This window comes from Malus sylvestris, chromosome 1, assembly GCF_916048215.2.
Source record: "Malus sylvestris chromosome 1, drMalSylv7.2, whole genome shotgun sequence".
Classification (NCBI taxonomy): Eukaryota; Viridiplantae; Streptophyta; class Magnoliopsida; order Rosales; family Rosaceae; genus Malus; species Malus sylvestris.
This window is the reverse complement of record NC_062260.1, coordinates 9,308,563-9,332,478: the sequence shown is the minus strand read 5'-3', so window position 1 is coordinate 9,332,478 and position 23,916 is coordinate 9,308,563. Positions and strand designations below refer to the sequence as shown.

The 23,916-nt window shown below is 35.8% G+C and overlaps 3 protein-coding genes across 3 annotated transcripts; 1 reads left to right on the top strand and 2 right to left on the bottom strand.

Moving 5' to 3' along the window:
• Positions 1-2,008: 2,008 nt before the first annotated feature.
• Positions 2,009-3,629, bottom strand: LOC126628256 (peroxidase 17-like). Its single transcript, XM_050297878.1, has 3 exons — positions 3,357-3,629; positions 3,056-3,247; positions 2,009-2,698 (listed from the first exon to the last, which is right to left on the bottom strand). Exons 1-3 carry the CDS (start codon positions 3,549-3,551, stop codon positions 2,102-2,104), a joined length of 984 nt encoding a protein of 327 aa, XP_050153835.1. The 5' UTR covers positions 3,552-3,629; the 3' UTR covers positions 2,009-2,101.
• A 1,593-nt stretch (positions 3,630-5,222) lies between these two features.
• Positions 5,223-7,154, bottom strand: LOC126628249 (peroxidase 17-like). The gene is made up of 3 exons (XM_050297868.1): positions 6,841-7,154; positions 6,570-6,761; positions 5,223-6,006 (listed from the first exon to the last, which is right to left on the bottom strand). Exons 1-3 carry the CDS (start codon positions 7,042-7,044, stop codon positions 5,392-5,394), a joined length of 1,011 nt encoding a protein of 336 aa, XP_050153825.1. The 5' UTR covers positions 7,045-7,154; the 3' UTR covers positions 5,223-5,391.
• A 4,769-nt stretch (positions 7,155-11,923) lies between these two features.
• Positions 11,924-23,900, top strand: LOC126628212 (uncharacterized). The gene is made up of 15 exons (XM_050297826.1): positions 11,924-12,225; positions 12,382-12,470; positions 12,571-12,637; positions 12,754-12,869; positions 13,307-13,373; positions 13,516-13,564; positions 13,932-14,017; positions 14,151-14,407; positions 14,480-14,535; positions 15,074-15,159; positions 15,720-15,812; positions 16,400-16,727; positions 22,224-22,777; positions 23,158-23,392; positions 23,501-23,900. The coding sequence occupies exons 1-15, from the start codon at positions 12,034-12,036 to the stop codon at positions 23,698-23,700; spliced, it is 2,475 nt and encodes an 824-aa protein (XP_050153783.1). The 5' UTR covers positions 11,924-12,033; the 3' UTR covers positions 23,701-23,900.
• The last annotated feature ends 16 nt before the right edge of the window (positions 23,901-23,916 follow it).

The following is a 23,916-nucleotide window of genomic DNA, read 5'->3' as shown; positions in this document are numbered from 1 at the left end:
AGAGCACTAACACTGGGGTGCAGGTTTATGAGCTCTCAATACATCACATCATCTCTCACATAACTAAAGCAATCTCATATCTTTAATTTATGAACTTACCTGGCACTTACCTATGCGTCCGCAGCACCAATCATAATTATATGCAACTACTAATGCATAAATAAAATAGGCAGATACTTTGCATGACATTTCAAAACGTATAATCATTCAAATTTATTTTCTGGGAAAAATCTCAAGTATATAGGTATATACAAAAAACCAAAAGCCCACTCACTGATATGTCGAAAGATTGTAGCCCTCGAGCCTCGATTGATGGCACTCGTCCTCAGGATAGGTCTCACCTATATGCAAAATAACTGAATAAATGTTATTTAAAGCACATATACAAAACTAGGAAATAACTTCTCATACAATGCTCGAATGAGATGTTTGAATATATCAACGTAATCTACTCAACACCATGAACATCCTCATACTTTGAGAAAAAAAATCCGAGCACCCACACGCCCTCATGGGCCAGCCAAGGCACGGCCAAACACGCGGCTCACGTGCCTGCACACTAAACGAATTCCCTAACAGCGTTAGGGAATATTCTATTAAATATAAGTATATGCCGTTAAAGTTACCTGACGGCATTAGAATATTCCATCAACTTTGACGGAATATTCTCATCCTTCTTCCTTGGTTCGTCGGAGTCCGGCGCCGATCACCGCTGCAATCGCCGAAAACTGGGAAAATTTTAAAACTTCATATCTTCTTCAGTTCTCAACCAAAATTCATGATATTTGTACCAAAATGAAGCTTACAACTAGAAGAACAAAACCTTACCAATTTTAAGCCCTAAAATCCACGGGACCTTGCCGGAAAAAGGTGCGATAATCCGGCCACCTCTGCAACTCTTCGAACCCGAGCCTCCCAACGTCCAAATCACTCCAAAGTTACTCCCCGAGCTTCGTGAAGGTGTTTTAAGGCTCCCATAACCTTAAAATTCCTTGAAAACTTCACGATTACGTTTGCATGAACAATACATTAACTCGGGAGTTTTGGTTCTCTGGTTTTCGAAGGTTTCACGTCCAACCAAAGGTATAGAACAACTCCTAAGCTTACTAGGAGTTCAAAGATGTCAACTACAACCTCGATCCGCGACTGGAAGTGTTGGTTTGGAAGTTGTCTGTACGTTGTACAAAAAATGGATGAAATTCAAGAGGGAAGAGAGAGAGAGAGGGTCAACAGGAGGGTGATAGTGAGGGTGTGTTTGTGTGTGGTCCAGGTTTGGCCAACCAAACCAAAAACAAATAAAACCTTAAGTTCTAATTGGGTCCAAGTACTTAGGAAAGAAAATAATTGATCCACAACCACAACTTAAACCACACAACACAACAAACGTTCAAGGGCACTATAGACATTTCACACTATCGAGGAAATGTTTCGGGACGGGTTGTGACATAAAATGTACTCATTCTTAAATATAACAATTTGTTATATGTAAAATGTACCCTTTTTTTTATATATATAATCTATTCAATTTTTTTCTAATCCATTTTTAAACTTATATGGATACATTCTTTTTTTCTTTGATTTTAAAATGTACCCATGTCAAGTTTAATCGAAGAAATTTAATAATTTTATTAAGCCTAATATCTTCTCTTTTTTTGTGATTTTTGAAGAATGTCCCATGTTTTGATACAATAAATTTTTTGGTTAATTTTGATGAATGTACCCATGTATACACACACACACACACACACTAGTATATTTATATTTTTAATATTTTTAATCCCACAAATTATGTTTTTTTTAATTTAAAATCTCATTTATATAAACAACTAAAATTTCTAATTTATAATTTAAAAAATATAGTAACGTACAAAGAAATAAATTATCACATTAATTTCAGGGACCTTGATCAAAAATTAAAAACCAACAAGGTTTCAATAAAAGAATATTCATAACTATGGACCGCATCCAAAGTCTCATTTTTCCTAATCAAATGACATAAGCCATGCCGTTAGTAAAATCTGATTCATACATAACATCAAAGGTGTCCTCAATGGAAATGGAACATTAAGTCTTTTACAAGTGTCCGTTCTCTTCAAGAACCCTAGCTAGGATGCATTGGAAATTTAGAAGAATGACTATTAACCACCCTGCAATTTTTTCGTACTTCCCCAGGCTGATCCACCGTCAAGTCACCCATCTTTATCATGCCCTTCACAAAAGCCTTGAAAAATTCACCTTGATCAATGCTGAACAGCTTCACAAATTCCCTCGTCTCCGGAAACGTGAAAAGCGTTTGATCCGAGTTCAGAAACCCTCTTCCGGCAACCAAGTCCCTGAAGTACTGGTTATCAAACTTTACAGTCGTAGCATCAAGGTCTCCGGTAATGTTTTGGTCCACGTTTAATGGGCAAAGCCTGTCTAGCTTTTGTCTAAACTTTGGATCAATGGCAGGGTCTGGCCGGCCACTTCCGAATTGGTTGTACAGCCGAAATATGATGGAAAAGCACCGAGCTTTGCCAATAGAGTGTGACCCCGAAAGCGCAACAAGGTCTTTGACAGAGAGATTAAATTTGGCAAACAGGCCAATGAGGAATGTCGCATTGGATCTTGGACTTGGCATAACGTTGTCTGAGTCTTCTTTTCTTGCTGTTAAGCTATCCAATCTTCCCAACTTCACTTCCCAGTAAGGGCCCCCTGTCTAATAATCACACAATCATGTTACATAGAAATTTATTCCTTTCAGTCATACTTAAGATTCTCATCATTCACTTGTTACATCGCATTGGAGCTCATTATGGATTAGACTATACTAAATGTAGCCAAGTCAACCCGTACAACGTTAAATTTTAGGATCTGTTAGATAATTGTTTTAGTTCAATTATTAGGTTTTAGTAACTGAAAATTAAAAGTTAAATTTTGTAAACTCAAAAAAGTAACGTTTAATTTTCAATAAAGCAGTTACAAACAAGTTTTTCTGGTAATCAAACGGACCTTAATGTACGTTGGACTAAAAATAAGTTCATGTATATAGGAGATAAATAAGAAAGTTTTTTACCAGAGAAACAGCATCTCTAGACACCATGATTATAATGTCTGCGCAAGAAACAACTCCCGGACACACCTTCTCCAAGGCTTCTTTCACTTGGTCAACAACTTCATAAGATCTCAATGAATTAATGTTTGCAAGGGCTAGTTTTTCTCCTAGCATGGTTGGTGTGTCGTCAAGCAACAATGAAGCATCACAACCCTAATTTACAGATATAATACAAGTTAATTAATTCATCATTAACAGCGAACGATTAGGATTAATCAGTAAGGAAATAAAGAATGTTGTTTTGTATTTATAATTCACTTACATTGACAAAGCAATCGTAGAACTGTAAGCGCATGACCGAAGCAAGACTCCGTGGCTCTTGAATCAAAGCCACCTTCATGACATCCTGGACAATGGATTTAGCTTTCGGGCAGGTTTCCGAGTAATAACCGTGGCGGAGTTGCGCAGTGGCGCCGGTTATCATGTGTAGAATGAAGAGTGAAAAGAGAGGACACATTGAGGATTCTTGAGGCACTAGTCAGTGGTAGGCAGGTGAGCAATTGGTTCAGTTGTGTGTGGGGGCGCTTTTTAAACTTGTGGGCTGCATCATGTGCATGCATAGGAATTTAGTGGAAACAATGGATAGTGGATGTGAAATGGTTCATTCCCCTTCTACCAACAAAATGGAAAAAGGGTTATTAATTTGACCAATCTTCAAAGGTGGTGAAGATTCGTCCAAATAACGAAGTTATATGATTTAGTGATATTTTTCTTCATCCATTCATAAGTAAAAAAAATTTTGATTTAAATCTCATGAATTACGAATTCGATCCTAATTTATTCACTTACCTTTTAGTATAAATATATCATTAAACGAATCAAATATGAACTCGGTTAGCTTACATTAGAAAATTTATTTAATCATATTTGATTCAATAATTTAACTAAGATGTATAATAAGATGTTAATGCAATAATGTAGTGTGTACATTTATATAAATTAAGTTGAAGGGAATATTTGGTCGTTGAAGTTTTGAACAAACAAATTGACCCACATAAATAACACTCGAGTGGTCCTTATTCAATCCAAAACAGTAATAAACTTTTCCAGATCGCCAATGGTGGAAATGTGGGACACAGTGACAATTGTGGATAATCTCACTTCACAGCTTCAGACACACTTTCGACTTACTTTTCCTTTGCATTGTGTATTTATATTATTATTCATCTCCCAACACCATTTGAGCTTAAAAGTAGAAGATTAACAGTCACTAGTTCCTATTAATACAATCATTTGTTATCTCACTATGAATGGATTCTTTATTATTAATAATAATAATAATAATAATTAAATTTACTTGATACGTATTGCCGGCTTATTACATATATGATTAAACGTTGTCTACCATAGTATTATTGTCGGCTCTCCACGTGGAGGCGAGACTGCACATGAGTATTGTTTAACGGAAAGTAGGTACGTAGGTTAAAAAATAGAGAACTTTAACGAAAAGTATCCGGTACTGTTCACTTTAACGAAAAACCATATTTTTACACTAAAAAGTCAATCCTAGTACTATTCACTTTACCCTTTATTTTGTCCTTATCATTAAAACTCAAAGTTTTCAAGCCCTTTTCATTAATTTTCCTTAAAAAATATTCATACCAATCAAAATAATGGGATTTTGGAAATTTTATTGTTGATGTAAATAAAAAAGGGAAGGGTGGGAGATGCATCAGTTATTTATTTATTTATTTATTTTCATATGCAAATGTAGTGCTTTCTGACTCTATGCTCCATTTTTCCCTTAGTGTACAGTATGCTGCATCAAGTTGAAAAATACTCCAAACATTTTGAGATTATACACAGATCGAGGAACGTAAAGAATGCTAGGGATTCCGGCCGATGTGTGCCTGTAGGAAGGCAGACCGCTACATAAGCTAAAAGCGCAGATTAATGTATTTAGAAACTCGTATGAACTCTTGATTCGGTTCATGCAATCGCAGTTTAATTTCTTTTATATAAAACTAATCGAGCATCAGAAATTTGCGCCTGAAATTTGTGGGAGAGTAAGCGTCATTAGCTTCTTTTTGTTTCCTTCTTTCAAACAGTACACATACGAAGAAAATTACTAGCGCAAATTGTAACAATCCTGTTGAAGCGGCGTAAACAAAGTAGTGTTAACCAAATCTCAAAAGAACCGAAAGTTGTGATTACTATAGAAAAAGCCTTGTTAACAATTTACAGCACTATGTTATATTATATGTTCATATGTTGGAACCAACGTCCACATTATGATAAACACAATAAACCAACTCAGTTACACCCCCTTGTAAATGTGTATTCTCTCTAGTCTCTATTCAGAAAGTCGGATTCATCCCCCCAAGATTCCAAAGCGTGTTGACAGGCCGATGATTAACCACCCTACAGTTCCTTCGTACCTCCCCAGGCTGATCAAACTGCAAGTCACCCATCTTTATCATCCCTTCAACAAAGGCCTTGAAAAATTCTCCTTGTTTACTGCTAAACTGCTTAACATATGTCCTAGTTTGTGGATATGTGTAAAGTGTCTGATCAGAATTCAGAAAGCCTCTCCCCGAAACCAAGTCCTTGAAGTACTGGTTATCAAATACCAAAGGTGTAGCATCCAGGTCTCCGGTCACATTTTGGTCCACGTTCAAAGGGCAAAGCCTGCTCAACTTTTCCCTATACTTTGGTTCAAAGGCAGGGTCGGGCCTCCCAGTGCCGGATTGGTTGTACAGCCGAAACATGATGGAAAAGCACCTACCTTGGCCAATGGAGTGTGACCCCGAAAGGGCAACGAGATCTTTGACAGAAAGATTAAATTTGGCAAAGAGGTCAATGAGGGAGCTTGCGTTGGCTCTTGGACTTGGCATAATGTTGTCTGATGCTTCCTGGCTAGCTGATAAGCTATCCAATCTCCCTAACTTCACTTCCCAATCAGGTCCTCCCGTCTGATTTACACAAAATTATGTCATTATATCTTCAAGTGCAAACAACAGAAAGAATGGTAGTCCTTTTGCAATTTCATGTCTACAAATCTGTTTTTAGTCTTCATTTTATACAAAACGAAATCCCAAATGCGATGACACGATTCAAGAGACCACAGCGCAGATACATTATATAAAACATTTCAAATATATCAAGTTGCGCTGTAATGATAAGGAAAACATCCGGTTTGAACTGATCAGTAGCTCTTAAGTTCTTAACCAAGACCGAGCAATAACGAAATTTGATTGCGCGTTTTCCAGAATTGACAGCAAACAAAAGGTACAAAAGTCCCTTCACAGATACAACTGATAATTCCCTTAGAAAAAACTACGCCTCGGTTACTTTGAATTCCGATTAAGGACTCTTAACTTCACTTACGATGCAAAGCTTAAGTACACATGTTCGGTGGCAAATCTATGACTGATATTCTGACTCTAATTTCCAAATTGCAAACAAATCCGTATCAAATTATGTACAAATTAATACTCTGTTTTAGGTAATGAAATAAGTAAGAAAAGTTTGATACCAGAGCAACAGCGTCTCGAGCCGCCATGATTACTATATCAGCGCAAGAAACAACTCCAGGACAGACCTTCTCCAAGGCTTCCTTGGCTTCATCAACCACCTCATAAGATCTCAGAGAATTTATATTTGAAAGGGAAAGTTTTTCTCCAAGCATTGTTGGCGTGTCATCAAGTAACATAGAACCATCACAGCCCTACAAGCATATTAATTTAAAGATTAACAAAACTTGGGAAAGATATAGAATTTTTTGCAGAAAGTTTTTGTTTATTTACATTCACAAAGCAGTCATGGAATTGGAAGCGCATGACAGAGGCAAGGCTGCGGGGCTCTTTGACTATAGCCTTCTTCATGACGTCCCGGACAATGGATTCTGCTTCCGGGCATGTTTCGGAGTAATGGCCGGGTCGGAGTTGCGCGGCGGGCACGGCTATGGGCAGGAGGAGGAGGAGGAAGGGGAGGAAGAAGAGAGGTGACATTAAGTTACTAGGAGGCAGAGGTGTGTGTGCCTGAATTTGGGAGTGCCTGAATTGCAGTTTTGGATATAAAGGGGCTTTTATTTAGGGAAAATCTCTCTCCCTTCACCCTTATTTGTTCCACCCTTTTAATCCATCGTGAAAAATCATTTCTTGCTGATGGAAGTTTTATTGGAACTCATATAACATTTTTCTATCTCAACTTAAAATTTAAATGCAAATTATCTTTTTTATCTTATTAACTAATTATAATTAAGTACAAGATGAAATTAATAAAATAAAAAATTATTAATAACCCCACACATAGTAATCAAACCCTAACATAGAAAAAAACAAGTTCTTTTTTAACAATGATAATGATTTTAAAGTTTTGAATGCTCAAACTAAAGTATGAATTGATTTATCCCAGTTTAGGATTTAAGAACAAAATCAGTGTCTTTTCCAACTTATATAATTACTAGCAAAAACATAAATCAGTGTCTTTTCCAACTTATATAATTACTAGCAAAAACATACATGATATTTTAAATCTAAAGTCTAGCTACTTGTGTGAATGTCACACTTTTTTTCGTTTCATTCGTGAAGGGTGGAGGCCGTACTTTGCTTATAGTTGTGATGGCAGTGCATAGTAGCAATATCGTGACTGTCCAAAAATTTGAAGGTGTTGAGTTCCTTCTATCTGGTGAAACAAATGTATGTAGTCTCCAAAAGCTTCCCCTTCTTCCTCTTGTTTCAATCCATATTAATTTTTCATTATTTAATTCAGTTGTTTGATGTCGAAAATATTTTAATTTCATGAAAATATAGGAACGTGAGGTTCAAGTAGGCATAGCAAATATGCCTTCATTTTTAAAGGTGATTTTTTTTTTTTATCTTGATTATGATAATTAAAACATAATCTTGTTTTGGTTATGAGATTATTAGGTGTCTTTATTGGGGAGTGGGATTCTCTCCCCTCCTAGTCTCCTTCCCCTTCCCTCCCTTCCTATTTGAATGGTTATGGTTAAGCCATATCAACATTTTATGTTAATTTTTTAATAGTCAGAAGAAGACAAAAAACAGTATGTAAGAGGAGGGGAAGAAATGGGATGAGAATAAGAGGGGAGAGAATCATACTCTCTTTATCGGTCATGTAATGGGAGGCATTGTGCCTCTCTACTTCTCTGCAAATTGGCATAGGCCTTGAAAGGCTAATGAGACTTTATGAAATGCGCAAAGTTTGAGATAATTTTCGTCTCCTTCGATTGCGATGAGGAAAAATTCAATGAACACTTCAAGTGCATGTCGTGGCTCGCAGTGTCGTTTGATGCTAATCTTTATAAAAGATTGAGTGATGTGTGCTGCATAGAATGCATGGCAAAATTCTAACTTTGAGTTTTTATTTTCTAAATGGGTGTAAAGATAAATTTACTTATTGAATTAGGCTTGTGAGGGTAGTTTAGGTGGTAAATTGGGTTTAAAGAGATATTAATAGTTTAATTAAAAGTAATATGGGTGTAAATAGTAAGTTAGGTGTAGAATATAGGTCCAAATAAAAATTCCCATTTTCAAAATTTGTTGAATGTATGCAAGAGCCTGTGTTTGGATGAGAAAATAAATTTAGAATTTTGACAGAAGTTAAAATTAATAATTGACATGTACTAATTTCTTTATTTGAATTCATAAATGTAGAAATTTAGACTTTTCGCGTAGAAAAAAAAAATTTGAAATTTGGGACCTTTAATTCCCAAGTTTAAATTTCATGATTTTATTTCCAAATTTCTATGAGTAAGAGTTTAAAAATAAAAAAAAATTCCATACTCAAATTCTAAGGAAAACTAATGAAAATGGCTTGAAAACTTTGAGTTTTAACGATAAAGACAAAATAAAGGGTAAAGTGAATAGTACCAGAATTGATTTTTTAGTGTAAAAATATGGTTTTTTGTTAAAGTAAACAGTACCGGGAGCTTTTCGTTAAAGTTTTCCAAATTCTATTGTTATTAGGTTAACTAAATAAAAAATTATAAATTTAAAAAAATAAAATTTTGTCATTTTAAATTTTTTAATAATCTTAAATTTTCTAACTTTTGCATTTAAATTTTCGTCGTTTTAAATTTTTTAATAATCTTAAAATTTTTAATTCAAATAAAATAATAGAGTAATAATATCAAAATAAAAAAGGGGGCGCAAGTGGTGTGTTGTGAATTATGGATTAATTGTTGGCTAATGTTAAGTAAATTAAATTTATAAATTTAATCCCTATAACATTATCTTTGATTGATTGATGAATTCAAAAAATGGGGTTTGGAATTTGGATTCTCGTCGTGTCTCTCTCTCTCTTGGATGGGTGTCGACAAATAAGAGGTTGTTTGCCCCAAAAAAGAAGAAAAAGAAATAAGAGGTTGAGTTTGTATGTTGTGACAAGAGGAGGCAGCAGAAGCCAATTGGCTGAAGGGGCCGACTCATGACATGTGTGACTACATAGGAGGTTATGGATGGGCTTGTGGGGACGCTGCCACTACTGCGTCAGTCAACAATTGCGACACCCACCACCTCATGCTATCTCATATTTCATCATCTGTTGCAGTCCTAAATTTATTGGAGCCGGCTTCCCTTCCAGTTCTTATACACTCTCTTCTTCTTTTATTTGTGCGATTACCATTAAACTACGTTTACATTTTATATTACTATTGCTTTTTGTCTTATTATTTCTGTAAAAAAAATCAATATAAAATATTGACGTGACTTAACTGTGATCGCACAAAATAGAAGGGGATGAGAGTGTCTGGGAACTGGGAGGGCCCGGGTCCAAATTTATTAGAGTATCCTCAATGAGAGTTTTATCTTTTATGGGGCTATTATATTTCAAGTTTTAGTGAGAATATCATCTTAAATGAGCCAAAAAATAAGACTAGATCCACCATCTAGAGCTAGCAACTTCTTTTTTTGAATAGCATAAAATGGGGCTACATCTAGCCCAAAAAAACAATGGGTCCCACAAAAAAGTAGCAACTCATGTGAGTAAAATTCTTTCATTTTCCCTCTACTTACGAATACACTTAGGGCACGTTTGTTTGACAGGATTAAGAAGGATTGGACTGTACTAGACTATAGTCCTTTGTTTGGTGTGCATCCGGATTAGCTTTAATGAGCTTAACCCGGACTCGCTTGGATTAACTACCTCCTTAGCCGTTCTTAACGAGCAACCCCAATTTCGGCCGGATTCGTAAGCCCTCTTCTGATAGAGAGAAAATCGCGAGAGTCAGTCGTCTAAGACCCAACGTCGCTCGTCCTGCTCGTCGCACATCGTTCCCTCCTTGCCCTGCTCCATCTTCTTCCTCGCTTCCACAACCATTTTCAAACCCACATCCCGCAAAATTCAAAAAAAAAAAAATGCAGTCGTTCCATATTTCAAATTCAGATCCGACCTACAAAATAGAACACAGAAAACCGAATGCAGAAACCATAAAACACAAAAAAAAAAAAAAAAAAAAAAAAATCTGCAGTGGGTATAAGCTTAAATCGACGATGGGATTGACTGAAGGCAAACCGAACCCAGAAAACATGAAACTTCTTGATTGCAGACCTTCTCCATCTCCCACTTTTGAGCCAATCGCACATGCAACCCGCTCCCAACTCCTAAATTTTCAATCTCTTTCTTGCTTCGTCCCTCTCTTTCTTGCTTTGTCGTTTGAACGGAGAACAAAAGAAGAAGATGGAGATGAAGAGGAAGAGGGACGAAGAAAAAAAGGGAGAGGGACGAAGTAAAATTAGGAAGAAAACAGAGGGAGAGGGGCGGAGAAAAGGCAGAAAGAGAGGATGAACGGAATTGGGAATGGAAGGACTTCTAGAATGAGAAATAAGGTAGATTTAATAATAAAATATTACTAAATATTTATTAAATAATGTAAAATATTAATAAATATGAATTAAATAATATAATATTAGAATTTGTTATTAGTCTGTTCCTTAGTCCTGACACTGCACCAAACGCTTCACTAAGCCAGTCCAGTTTAGTCCCTGCAGCTAGTCCAGTCCGAGACAGTCCGGTGCAACAAACGCACCCTTACACTCTCCTTTATTCTTTTTTTAATTCTTTTTTCCAACATATTTTTCTTGCAATTTGGCTAATTAATGATTGTTTTAAAATTCTTAAAAATTAAAATTTCAATTGATTTAATGTTCATTGGCATTGGTGAGTGAAATTTTCAACTAATTTTCTTCAAATTGTATGATACTAATTTACCAATTGGTGCTAGATAAATTGTTGTGTTGTACATGAAAATAGAATTATTTCAAAGGACGAAGTGGGGGTTTGTATATTTCAACGGATGAGATTAAGATAAATTGTGGTGTTGGATTAGATTATCTTATCTCAAAGTGCTAGGTAAATTGTTGTGTTGGATTAGGTTCTCTTATCTTAATCTCATCCGTTGAAATATTCAAACTCCTACCTTGCCCATTGAAATAATTCAATTTTTTCAAACAGTTAAGTAATAAGTCACTATTTTTAGGGACGTTTGTTTTTCATTGTCTTTTGTTGGAGTTGTGTGTGGTCCTCAAGGGCCTTTATTTTGTTTAGGAAAACTAACGAAAAATTCAAAAAAAATTTCTTTTTAATGAAAAATCATTTTTAAAGATATAATGAATAGTACCAGTTAAATGTATAAATGTGGTTTTTCGTTAAAAATAAAAAGTATCGGGAGTGTTTTGTTAAAACTCCCTTGTTGTTTTGGGGTTTTTGATATTTTCCCTTCTTTTTTTTTTAACATTACACATTCATTAATAAGGAAAAACAATACAAAGAGAGAAAAGCGTAACAAAAGGTCGCCCAAGATAAAGACAAATGAACACAAAATAGAAACCCTAGATCTAACAAAGAAACAAAGCAGCCCAAACCGAGACCCGGAAGCCCAAGAATCTGTTTGCAGTTCCCATAAAACTCACAGCGAGCGGAACAGCTAAACTCTTTTCGGTGAGACCAATCATCAAACAGTTAAGCTACGTACCCAAATGGGAGGCGGCGGCGGCAGAGGCAGAGGCGGTTCTCGCACTCAGCGACGCCACTTCCGTCAGAACAGAGAGAACGTTTGGAAGCGTCCCAAGTCTGATCCTTCCTCTGAAAACACCAATGAAAACAATGGCGAGAATCGTGGTTGGGAACCCTTTGCCACTCAAAACCCTGCATTCGATGAATACTATAAGGTGATATCAGATTCTATATACATATGTATATATTTATGTTTGTTTGTTCATATATATGCATGTATGTTTTTGGAGTAAACGTTTGTTTATTTTCTTCGTTTGGAAGTAAGTTATGGTCATTATTTATTCATGTGTGGAATGTGTTAATGGTGGTAGGAGCAAGGGATTGTGAGCCAAGAAGAGTGGGATGCATTCATTGAAGTTCTTCGAAAGCCGTTGCCTGCTGCTTTTAGAATCAATTCGAGGTGATTGAAATAATGTCTTTTCTATGTGTTTTCATGTTTTAAATGCGGTTTAATTCTATGTGACACACAATTCTCAATTGAACTTGTGTGGATATTGCAGTAGCCAATTTTGTTCGGATATCCGAAGGCAGTTGGAGGATGACTTTATGATCTCTCTGCAATCTGAGGTTGGTCTCTTGCAGGCTACTTTACAAATGAAATGTAGCAAAAAACTGTGCTGCATCATTTGGGTTTTGTTGTAAATTCTAAGGTATTTATGATTATATAATCTGTACTATTCCAGGTAAGTGAAGGGGGTGAACCACAGCCTATTAGGCCGTTGCCTTGGTACCCTGAGAATCTAGCTTGGCATTCAAATTTTTCTCGCATGCAGCTGAGGAAGAACCAAACACTTGAGAGGTAAATGATGTACTATGTGGGGATACGTTGTAGTTTGTACTGTAAGTGGTAAATACATTCTTAGAAGCAAGTAGTCTAGGCATTGTTATTCTGTGCTTATAATGGTAAAAGTTTTTAGGTTGGCTGGTAGTATGACGGGATTTTTATTACCACCTGTCCTGTAGTAATTTTTAATCAAGATGAATGGCTGAGTTGACTCTTGTATAAACCACAGAGATCCTATATGAATAATACTGATTTGTTTGTTTTTGTTGTTGTTTGGATCGACCATAACTATTGTGATGGTTTCCAGGTTGATCCTTCTTCATTTTCTAACTTATATAGAATTTAACCAAATTCTCCGTAATGGCATCAAGTTACTCTTTTTTGTTTCGATCTATCCCCCATTTTAATATTATTTCTGTGTGTTCATGGTTCTGATGGTATGAATATCTCAGGTTTCATGAGTTCTTAAAGCTTGAAAATGAGATTGGAAACATCACAAGACAGGAGGCTGTCAGCATGGTAGGCCTCTGTTACATGCAGTCTGATACTGAAATAATGCTGTAATATTCATTTATAAATTTTGGGCGTTTCAGTGCAAGTAGTTTACCTTATAGTAATGCTCAAGTATTCAGTTACACTATTTTAATTTTTTATGATACAGGTACCTCCACTATTCCTTGATGTACGTCCAGATCATTTTGTACTTGATAGTAAGCAACTTATATTGCATTTACCCTTTTCCCCTTTCTCAGACTGAAAATTTAGGAACCTAGTTGACCCAAATGATGAGACTTGAATCATGAGCGTCAAGTGAAAATCTAATCGGTTGTGTTCTATATGGTGTTTTCAAGCTTCTTGTTAGCATTGTGAGTGTTGGTGAAAAATGTAGTTTGGATTGGAGATGCATAATTCCTTGTGGGACTTCTTTTATTCTGAACACTCTGCTCTATGGTGTATTTTTCAAATTTTATAAGGAAAAATTATTACCGTATTGATTGTGACAGGTCTTTTTTTTTTTTGTTTTTCTTTAAACACTAAACCTACTGCTTACTGACTGTCTGCTACAATTTTTCTCAGTGTGTGCTGCACCAGGTTCAAAAACATTCCAATTGCTTGAGATTATACACCGATCAATGAAACCAGGATCCCTACCTGATGGATTGGTATGGTTCCTTTTAATTATATACTGTTTCCCATTCCTTATATCAGTTAGTGTTTTCCCTTCATGTGCCATGGATTTTCCCTCATTTAACCATTTATGATTTTGGTTCCTTGTTTTATTGGCTCATTAATTAGGTTGTAGCAAATGATCTTGATGTCCAAAGATGTAATCTACTCATCCATCAAACAAAACGAATGTGCACAGCCAACTTGATAGTCACAAATCATGAGGCTCAGCACTTTCCTGGCTGCCGGGCAAAGTCTACTGCTTCTGAAATAGGAGCTGAAATGGAGCCACCCATCAGCCAACTTGTGTTTGATCGTGTTTTATGTGATGTTCCTTGCAGTGGAGATGGTACCCTTCGCAAGGCTCCTGATATATGGAGGAAATGGTATAACTTTTATTTTTTCAGTCACTATTTTTCTTTTGGCAGGTTGATGAGATTTGTTTTGCTTATGTACAGGCATGCTGGATTGGGCAATGGGGTTCATCCTCTACAAATTCAAATAGCTATGCGAGGTATTTTCATGAAAAGCAATTTCTCATAGTTTCTGTATGGCTTATTTTTTGCAATGCCCCCCCTGGACTCGAACTTAATCTCCCTTTCCCCCCTGAAACAAAAATAACACCACCTAACCCCCTGAAACTCAAGTTTTGTTCTGCTCTACATGAATTCTGTTAAGTTGCTTATGTGGCACACGTGTGGGACCTCTCGCACCAATAATATGACGCCACGTGGATTTGATATTAAATCAAAATTTTGAATTAAGTCATAAAGAAATTATTTAAAAAATAGAAAGTTAAATAAAAATAGAGGGAGAGGAGGAGAAGAAGAGATCGGAGGGAGGGGAGTGTTAAGGGAGGTCAGGCCAAAGCGATAGGGGCGGACCATTTGTCGACGACACATGTTTGGCTTTAGCAACCGCTTGTCAGGGGGAAAATGAGATCAAAATTCGAGTTCCAGGGGGCATACCAAAAAATAAGCCTTTCTGTATATTTTCATGGCCCTATGCTTAGCTTCCTAGTATATTCTCATATGTTATATTGTTTATCCTAGGTTTATCATTGCTTAAAGTTGGTGGAAGAATGGTGTACTCTACCTGCTCTATGAATCCAGTTGAGAATGAAGCCGTGGTTGCTGAGGTAATATGTTTGGTTATTTTCTTACAAAATATTTAACTTAGAACTTGATTGGTTGAAAGATTGTATTTTATAAGCGGCAACAGCATGGTTTATCCATACGATTGAAGAGACCTTGTAGGCCATGGTAGTTAGCCATGGAATGCCAACCATGCAACTGTTGTTTCTTCTAGTTCTCTTGACTTTGTTCACTTCTTGCAAACTGATTAGTGGATTGGAACACTTCTTCACCTTCATATGATTAATTGATTTTATGGATTTGTTTATTTGGTCACTCTGTTTCAGCTTTATGTTTTAGCTTTTAATTGAAGTATTATCTTTATGATGAAGTAGTACATGGATAAACATTTTGTTTTAGTTTGATGCTTTTGACCTTGCTATGAGTGGCAGAGTTTCATAATTTTTTGTTGTGCTTGTTTATTCTTTTGTTTGGATGACCTTGCTATGAGTGGTAGATTACATCTTTTTTATTTTGAGAAAGTGTTCCTTTTTATAGTCCGACTTTCCATGGATTGTGGTCATTTCGCTATTTGACCACTGTGTCCCTTTTTTTTTGTTTGCAGATTTTGCGGAGGGGTGGTGGGTCTGTTGAGCTTATTGATGTCTCTAGTGAGCTGCCTCAACTTGTTCGAAGGCCAGGTCTTAAAAAATGGAAGGTCGGTGTTAGATTTACCTTTTTTATGGTAGTGCTGTATAGTGAAAGCTTGATGTGCACAACATATTATTGAATAAGAATTGTTTCCTTAGTTTGTGTAACCTAGGTTTGTTTCTGATTACTGAATGGGATCATGCTGATATCACTTTTAGTACTATTGTTATGCTGGTGCTCTGAAAATTGTCTGATCTAACTGTTGATTGTGTCATCTATTCACTACACTAATATAAAACTGTAATAAGGTATTTTTGCCATAAATAATTCAGATGTCAAGGAGAAGATATCACAAATTTCCATTCTTCTCCTGATAAAAGCTGCAGGGGTTAAAAAATCCTTTTGCAATCAATGCATTATATTGCACCATCAATGTTAGGTGAAGCCATTTTATTTTACTCTGCTCCGTGGTTATGTATAAATTGAGTCAACATTGTAATTATTTGTCTTTAATACATATATAGCTATCTTTCTAGCATAGTAAAATAAGTCTATAAGGATAGTGGTCTCAATTTCAATATTTTGTCCAAACATCACCTATTGTGTTGCAAGTTGCAGCGTCAGTAATAAATCCATATTCATTCGACAATGCAGATACGTGACAAGGGTAGGTGGTTAGCTTCCCACAAAAATGTCAGCAAATATCGTAAAAGTGTCATTGTTCCCAGCATGTTTCCTTCTGGAAGAAGCTTTACAGAACAAATGGACGCTAATGGTAGTATGGAAGTGGGAGAAAAGCATGAGAATGGTGGAAATGTTGAAGATGCATTGCAGTCAACTGATGATCCTGCAACTGTAGCCAATGAACAAGAGGAGGAAGTTTCTGATTTTCCACTAGAACGCTGCATGAGGATAGTCCCGCATGATCAAAACGGAGGAGCTTTCTTTATTGCTGTCTTCCACAAACATTCTGCTTTGCCAGGTGAGTTCAAGTTTCTGCAAAGAGTTGAAGTGCTCTGATTTAGTATGCCTGTGCTAAAATGTTAGCTTTACTGTATTTTGTCTTCTTATTTGGGTATGAAGGGGTTGTTTGCATCGTACATAGAAAACGCATCTCTGTTTTGTCTCAATCCTAATGCTGAAAATATTTATGACCTCAAACAACTTACCCCGTTATTCTCTTCTCTCATTTAGTAAATGCTCTTTCACCTAATAAATTCTTTTCAAAGATATTTAGGAGAAAAAGAGTACACCTTAAAAAGAATTTAAAATAAAATGACGTGTCACACATAAATTGGGTTATAGTGTCAACTAGATATTGCTGCCAGCTCGATGCTGCGGGATTAAAAATTGTAAGAGATTATGTTTGAAAAATCTTAAAAATTGAGTCATAGAAGATTAACATTATTTACATTGAAATCATTAGGAAGATTTTTTTCATACAAAAGATTTAATTGATACAGTCCACATACAAAAAATCGTAGAACTCTTGGCTATCTACATAAAAAAAAATAAAAAATTAGATCTAGACCTTCCACTTGATTGTGGTTTTCGATCAATAGTAGAACTTATATACAAAAGATTACGAAATGTTGGGTTATTTACTGCAAAAAATATTACGGAATGTTGTTTCATTTACCTTGAGAAAATATGATCGAAATTGTTCACTGGAGCACCAAAAGTTTCCCTCCTGTACTCTTGATTGTCAAGAAAGCAGCCTAGGCAAAGAAATAAAATGAAATTACATGCAATTATTTTATACACCAACAGATTTATACTATAAAGAAAATAAGAATAAAGTATGACCGCCTAGTCATTTATTTATTTATTTTGGTAAGGAATCTGGTTTATACCAGTTGGAGAGAACTTTTTTTTAGTGATTTAATAGGCTCTTATTTCGATCAGTGCAATCTAATATTTAGTTAGTAGATGATGTTAAATATTTTGGAGGTGCGAATATTGAGATCTATGTTATTACTGAACAAACAATCTAAAAACCAAGTTAACACCCATGGATTTATCCACTGTATTCTCAAGAGGACCTAATTCACTTCTTCATTCTACCTAACATGTATAACACTTAACACTTCACATGGAGCCTAAAACAATAGAACAATATAAGAAATGGTAGAAATCAAACATTAATTTTGAAAGCCTAAACTAATACAAATTAGAAGACATGACATTAAATTAATTGGTAGATTGAATCCTAACCAGGTTGAGAGTGAAGCTTGTTCTGTGCAAAAAGTCATAGAAGGTACGACTCTAAACACTCGAGTTAGAAGGGATCTCTATGAACAATGAGTAGGTAAGGAAAACACTGGCAGAAACGCTTAAAGGAATTAATCTAGTGTCATTTACATGAAGGGGTAAAAAATTGAAAAAGCTTACCGCCTTTCTCATCCAAACTAAAGGCATAGCAAGATTGCGTTCTTCCAGTGACGTCAGTTTTCAGCTCCAATAGAAATGAAATTTTGAATACAATTGGACGATTAAAATTCTTTTTCTAACCTTCTTCATAGCCCTGAAATTATACAACTACTATTCCTTTCCTTGATAGTTCTCATTTACACCTTTCCTGGAATTATACAACTAATGTTTTTTTCCCTAATAGTCCTCATTTGTAACTTGGGCATATCAATTAGAGTAGTTAAAATTATCCATATGCCAAATAAACCAAGATAAAGAGCCCATTTTACAGTAATATGAGTGTACCAACATCAACAAAACACTATAAAACATTAGTGGAGCATAATTGAGATTTCTCTTGCCAAAACAAAAGAAAAAGAAAACAAACTTACAATAATTCAGTCTTCAATCCTGAGGTCCTACTGCTGAAAGAACCAAATCTCAATGCGAGGTTTTTGCAATTTCCTAAAAAATACAAATAAAAAGTCAAAACCCTAGTAAAAAAAGTAACTGAGCTGCGAGCTTTCTAAGAAACTCAGATGACAAAATCAACATGATATTAGATAATACATTGCACTGATTATAAAGATTCATTAGCACATTTAATACCAATAACGATGATTAAAATATGATATTGAGACATAATACAAAAATGAAATCTGATATTTAAATTGATTGTCCTATCTGATGTTTATTCAGTTCAAGTATCAATTCAAATATCAAATAGTGTTTCAAATATTAGAAAGAGGTATGTTATGCAATCTGCAATAAGTTAAGAAAATACCATTTGAAGGTTCTGCCCTGTAAAATGTTAGTACTTCACTTCAATTTTGCTAGGTGCATCCGCGTGTGTACCTGCAGTTTTGAAATTGGCCTGCTTTTGCAGAAGTGCCCAAAATTCAGGGGTTACTCAATTTCATTTTTGAAAGCCATTCTGTAATTATGATAATAGTTAAGTGTATTATCAGAAATTCTTAACCATAATAATGATGAAATGACAATATGCATAGGTTCATATTAGATAATTTGAACATATTAAAAGATGATTCAAGTTAAAACCTACAACATAACTATTTGTTTAATTAGAACATGAATCAAAGCTAACTGTTGCAATTCATGTTTGGATATAATCTTTTGTGACACGGATTAAAGATATAATATAATCTTTATAGGAATTATATTCAATTCAAATGATCTATGAATTTGCAAAAACATAACACAAGATGATAACATTTAATATGTTATTATGCTTATTAAATTAACTAAATAATATTATGAACTCTATTGATTTACTTGGTAATCATTTGGTTCTCACATGCAAAATAAAACAGGCAACATGGCAAACCACATGGTTTAGATATTAACCCAGAGCTTAGAATAATATGGGCTATATAGAACACAAAAAAGATATATATATATATATGTGTGTGTGTGTGTGTGTGTGTGTGTGTACATACCCACACACATATAGGGAAAAAAGAGGTGAAGATATACATATCTTTAGCAATCTTTGAAGAACAAAGTCGATGTCGATCTTATGTAGGCTAGGAGGAAGGGCTAGCTCCCAAATTTTAAGGGAGATATATAATTTATGTCAAACTCATAACCCTACTATAAAAGAACCTTCTAAGAAAGAACAACGAATGAGGTAGCTATTCCACTTTGTAGCCAGTTAGTTTGTTCAATTTATCTTTGCTTTAATAAAGCCTCTAAAAGTTTGTTTAAGGATCGTAGTTCACATTGTAATCTCATATGAGAGAGAGAGTATGTTTAAGGATTGTAGTTCACGCTGTAATCTCATATGAGAGAGAGAGAGTATGTTTAAGGATTGTAGTTCACGCTGTAATCTCATATTCAATTTGTTGGCAAGCTTCAAAGGCTAAATTTGCTGGAGCCCTTCCCCTCTTTAGGACCTTGTTTTGCATCTGAAAATCTTCCTTTGGCCCCTCTTTATTGCCGTTATGTATATTTTCTTCTTATGTACAGATATATATAACTGAGATGCAAATCAGAAGGAATGTTGATGTCTAAATCACATGAGAATTGAATTGATAAGTGCATAGTAGCCGAAATCCCTAAAAAAATTGGAATATACAAACGGAAAAATCCAAACGGAGAAAAACCAAGGAAATTCGAAAAGGAGGATGGTCAGTATATGTGTTTTAGTAATCAATCTATATTTGAAGCGATGAAAAAAATAGCATATGACATTAGCTATCATAAATTAAAATTATCAACAATCTCCTCTATGTTGCTCAAATAATATGTATCTAATAACTTTAGAATACCTATTCCCATTACGAAACATAGAGAAACTACAAACCATAATAAATACATTGAAATACGCAAATATGCAGCAAATCCCTCAAGCAATTAAGAAAAAAATGCCTCTTAAATCAGCCACCAAATTCAAATTAACAATTATCTCCATAAAAGAAGTAAATGGATAAAAAGATACCTGGTTTCCTTCAAAACAATTCAAATTCCACAGCATTTCGTTCAAAACAGTTCAAATTCCACAACTCCTTGAGCAATTGGGGTTGTAAGCTACTTAATCGAATGGCTGCATCCAAACGAAGAGCTTCAATCAATTAAAGTCAACAAAATATCAATAAAGGTCGTACCCAGTGCACAAGGCTCCCGCTTTACGCAGGGTCTGGGAGAGGTAAATGTCGGCTAGCCTTACCCCCATTTATGGAGAGGCTGCTCCCAAGTCTCGAACCCGAGACCTACCGCTCATGGGTGAAGGCACTTGCCATCGCACCAAGTGCGACCTCCAAAGTCAACAAAATATCAATAATTAATCTAAAAAACAAATAAAAAATCAAATAAATGAACACCAGGGGACTGCGGAATGTAAAATTTGAGACAAAAAAAAAAGAAGAAATTTTGGGGATTTTTTTTTGGAATCAGATTCAAAATGCGGAATGGCATCAGAGGTTTAACTAATCTTATTTGGGGGGATGGAATTGAAAGTGTTGAGAGTGGTAGAGGGGTTTAGGTGTCCGATTTGAAGCCAAAGCAGGAAAAATGGAAGCAAACAATGAGTATGCGGAAGCAAACTTCCTGCAATTCAAAAAACCCAGATGAAAAATTGAAAACAGTTCGCATGGGACATTCATAGTTGAATCCATACCTTGAGTACTTGATGATGAGTCGTACCTGGTCCGAGAGAGGAGCAGTGCTGGCAGAGATCTCTGGTGAAAAAACTGAAGATGGACCATAGCATACCATTGAACAAAAGAAAACCCACATTTTTAAAATTAAAATCCAAAGAAAAGAGAACCCAAAAATCAAACCTGAAACAAATATGTCAGAGAAGCATTCAAGCAAAGGAAATTTGATCACAAATTGAAAAAAAAAAAAGGTGTGAGAGAGAGACGAACCTTCTTGCAGAGGCCGGGGGGTTTGGGTCTTGAGAGAGAGCTGGAGAAATCCATTCTAGAAGCAAATGGAAGAGCCCTGGCTTTTCCATCCTTCTTGCCTTCCACGATGAGCAACACGCACATAGGAGGGGCAAATAAGTAAATCTACTGTTCAACACACGTTAAAAAGCTCAGAATGAGTACAAAATAAAGGGCAAACTTGTCAAATCACTGTTAATGAACAGTGTTGGGGAAACTGAGTTTGAGAAGCATTCATGCAAAGGAAATTTGATCACAAATAGAAAGAAAAAAAAGGTGTTATAGAGAGAGATGAACCTTCTTGCAGAGGCCAAGGGGTTCGGGTCTTGAGAGAGAGCTGGAGAAATCCGTTCTGGAAGCAAATGGAAGAGCCCCGGCTTTTCCATCCTTCTTGCCTTCCACGATGATCAACACGTGTATAGGAGGGGCAAATAAGTAAATATACTGTTCAACACACGTTGAAAAGCTCAGAATGAGTACCAAATAAAGGGCAAACTCATCAAATCACTGTTAATGAACAGTGTTAGGGAAATTGAGTTTTAGTATATATAATGTGTCGCCTATAGTTTGTTTCGGATTTGAAGAAAGGCATGTGCTGCCAGCTTTTGTGATCTGTTTATATTGTTTATTTTGATTTGGTTTCCTCTTTCCCTTTCATTGAGCAGCCACTCAGGGGAAACCTAGTAGTCCTAAAGGGGACTTGGACTCGAGAAATGATGAGCCGGAGGTGGAATTACAAAATCAGGGTAACCAAGATACAAATGGGATAGTGGTTAGTTTGGAAGATGGTACAGATGAGACTTTTTCAGAAGCAGCTTCAGAGGCAGAGTTAATAAAGGATGAACTAGATGGGGTGTCTTTGGAACTGGATCCTTCTGTCACACTTGAAGAAAATGTATCGGAGAAAGCCGAAGAGCCTGTTGATGAGGAAATTGATCCCAAAAAAGCCGGAGGAAAGAGAAAGAAGCAGTGTCAAGGCAAGTGGAGAGGAGTTGACCCTGTTGTTTTCTTTAAAGATGAAGCTACCATCGATAGCATAAAGACATTCTATGGCATTGATGAATCGTTTCCCTTCAATGACCACCTTGTTACAAGAAACACCGATGCTAATCATGTGAAGAGAATTTATTACATCTCAAAGTCGGTCAAAGACGTTCTTGAGCTGAATTTCTCCGTTGGACAGCAACTTAAGATAACATCCATTGGGCTTAAGATGTTTGTAAGTATTTTAAATATGAATTTGTTTTTTCGTCTTTTAAAAAAAATGCTGTTATTTGATTCGAGTTTCCAGATATGTGATCAAAGAAGGTTCTACAAAATTGTCATGCCTATAGATAGGTTGATCACTTTCTAAATCCCATAGCGTAAGTGTGTTTAAAATTAATACAATGAGCGAACAAGTAGTGCAGTGCCTACTGTTTCGGTGTAGTGGATTCCAAGTTGGTAGTACATATGATTTTCATCCTAGGATTCTCATGCTTTGAAGCTAGAGATTCTGGTAAAGCCTTGGACTGATGAACAAAAGTTTTTTCTACATTCTGGAGCTACCTTTAAATATTCCGTAACAGTCATTCTCTAATTTATTCTTGCTCTCAACAGGAACGACAGACTGCAAGAGAAGGCAATTTGGCACCTTGTTTATTCCGGATATCATCAGAAGGGTTGCCACTTATTCTTCCATACATCACCAAACAGATTCTATGTGCATCCCTCGTGGACTTTAAGCATCTTCTCGAGTATAAATCTATCAAGTTTGCTGATTTTGTTGATTCTGAGTTTGGTCAGAAGGCATCAGGCATAATGTCAGGATGCTGTGTGATAGTTTTGAGTAAAGGTATATCGCATCATTGGTTCAGGGACCAGAAGTGCACATTCATTGTTCTTTTTTTTTATTTTTTATTTTTTATTTTTTTTTTGACCTACGTAAACTTTATATCTGCAGATGGCAAAGCCACGTCGGGTCCAATTGAAGTAGAGGAGTCAACAATAGCCATTGGATGCTGGAAAGGTAGGTCAAGTTTGTCTGTGATGGTCACTGCAATTGACTGCCAAGAACTGCAAGAAAGGCTTTTGGCACGCATGGAAACCGAGAAGGGACCTTTGGGGAAGAAAAACGAGGCTTCTAATGTCCAACGGGTATGAGGTACAGGACACGAAGCGATAATTTGTGGAATCCCAGAGTTGCATTGTTGTACTCTAATTAGATAATTTAATACAAAATTGGGTATTCCTTTTTAACATCGAAATATTCCTGGTATTTCTGGCCGGTTTTTGGCGAATTTTTATTTTTGTCTGACATTGTTGAACGAGATTAATCATCCTCAGTATGTTTGTAATCATTATTTCGTCTTTGTTGTT

Excerpts from the sequence above, each read along its gene's own strand:
- LOC126628256 (XM_050297878.1), bottom strand. The coding sequence starts at position 3,551 with ATGTGTCCTCTCTTTTCACTCTTCATTCTACACATGATAACCGGCGCC. Across the intron at positions 3,248-3,356 it reads TCTACGATTGCTTTGTCAAT|GGTTGTGATGCTTCATTGTT; the intron begins GTAAGTGAATTA and ends TCTGTAAATTAG. Across the intron at positions 2,699-3,055 it reads CTAGAGATGCTGTTTCTCTG|ACAGGGGGCCCTTACTGGGA; the intron begins GTAAAAAACTTT and ends TGTGATTATTAG.
- LOC126628249 (XM_050297868.1), bottom strand. The coding sequence starts at position 7,044 with ATGTCACCTCTCTTCTTCCTCCCCTTCCTCCTCCTCCTCCTGCCCATA. Across the intron at positions 6,762-6,840 it reads TCCATGACTGCTTTGTGAAT|GGCTGTGATGGTTCTATGTT; the intron begins GTAAATAAACAA and ends ATATGCTTGTAG. Across the intron at positions 6,007-6,569 it reads CTCGAGACGCTGTTGCTCTG|ACGGGAGGACCTGATTGGGA; the intron begins GTATCAAACTTT and ends TGTGTAAATCAG.
- LOC126628212 (XM_050297826.1), top strand. The coding sequence starts at position 12,034 with ATGGGAGGCGGCGGCGGCAGAGGCAGAGGCGGTTCTCGCACTCAGCGA. Across the intron at positions 12,638-12,753 it reads TGATCTCTCTGCAATCTGAG|GTAAGTGAAGGGGGTGAACC; the intron begins GTTGGTCTCTTG and ends GTACTATTCCAG. Across the intron at positions 22,778-23,157 it reads CCATTGGGCTTAAGATGTTT|GAACGACAGACTGCAAGAGA; the intron begins GTAAGTATTTTA and ends TGCTCTCAACAG.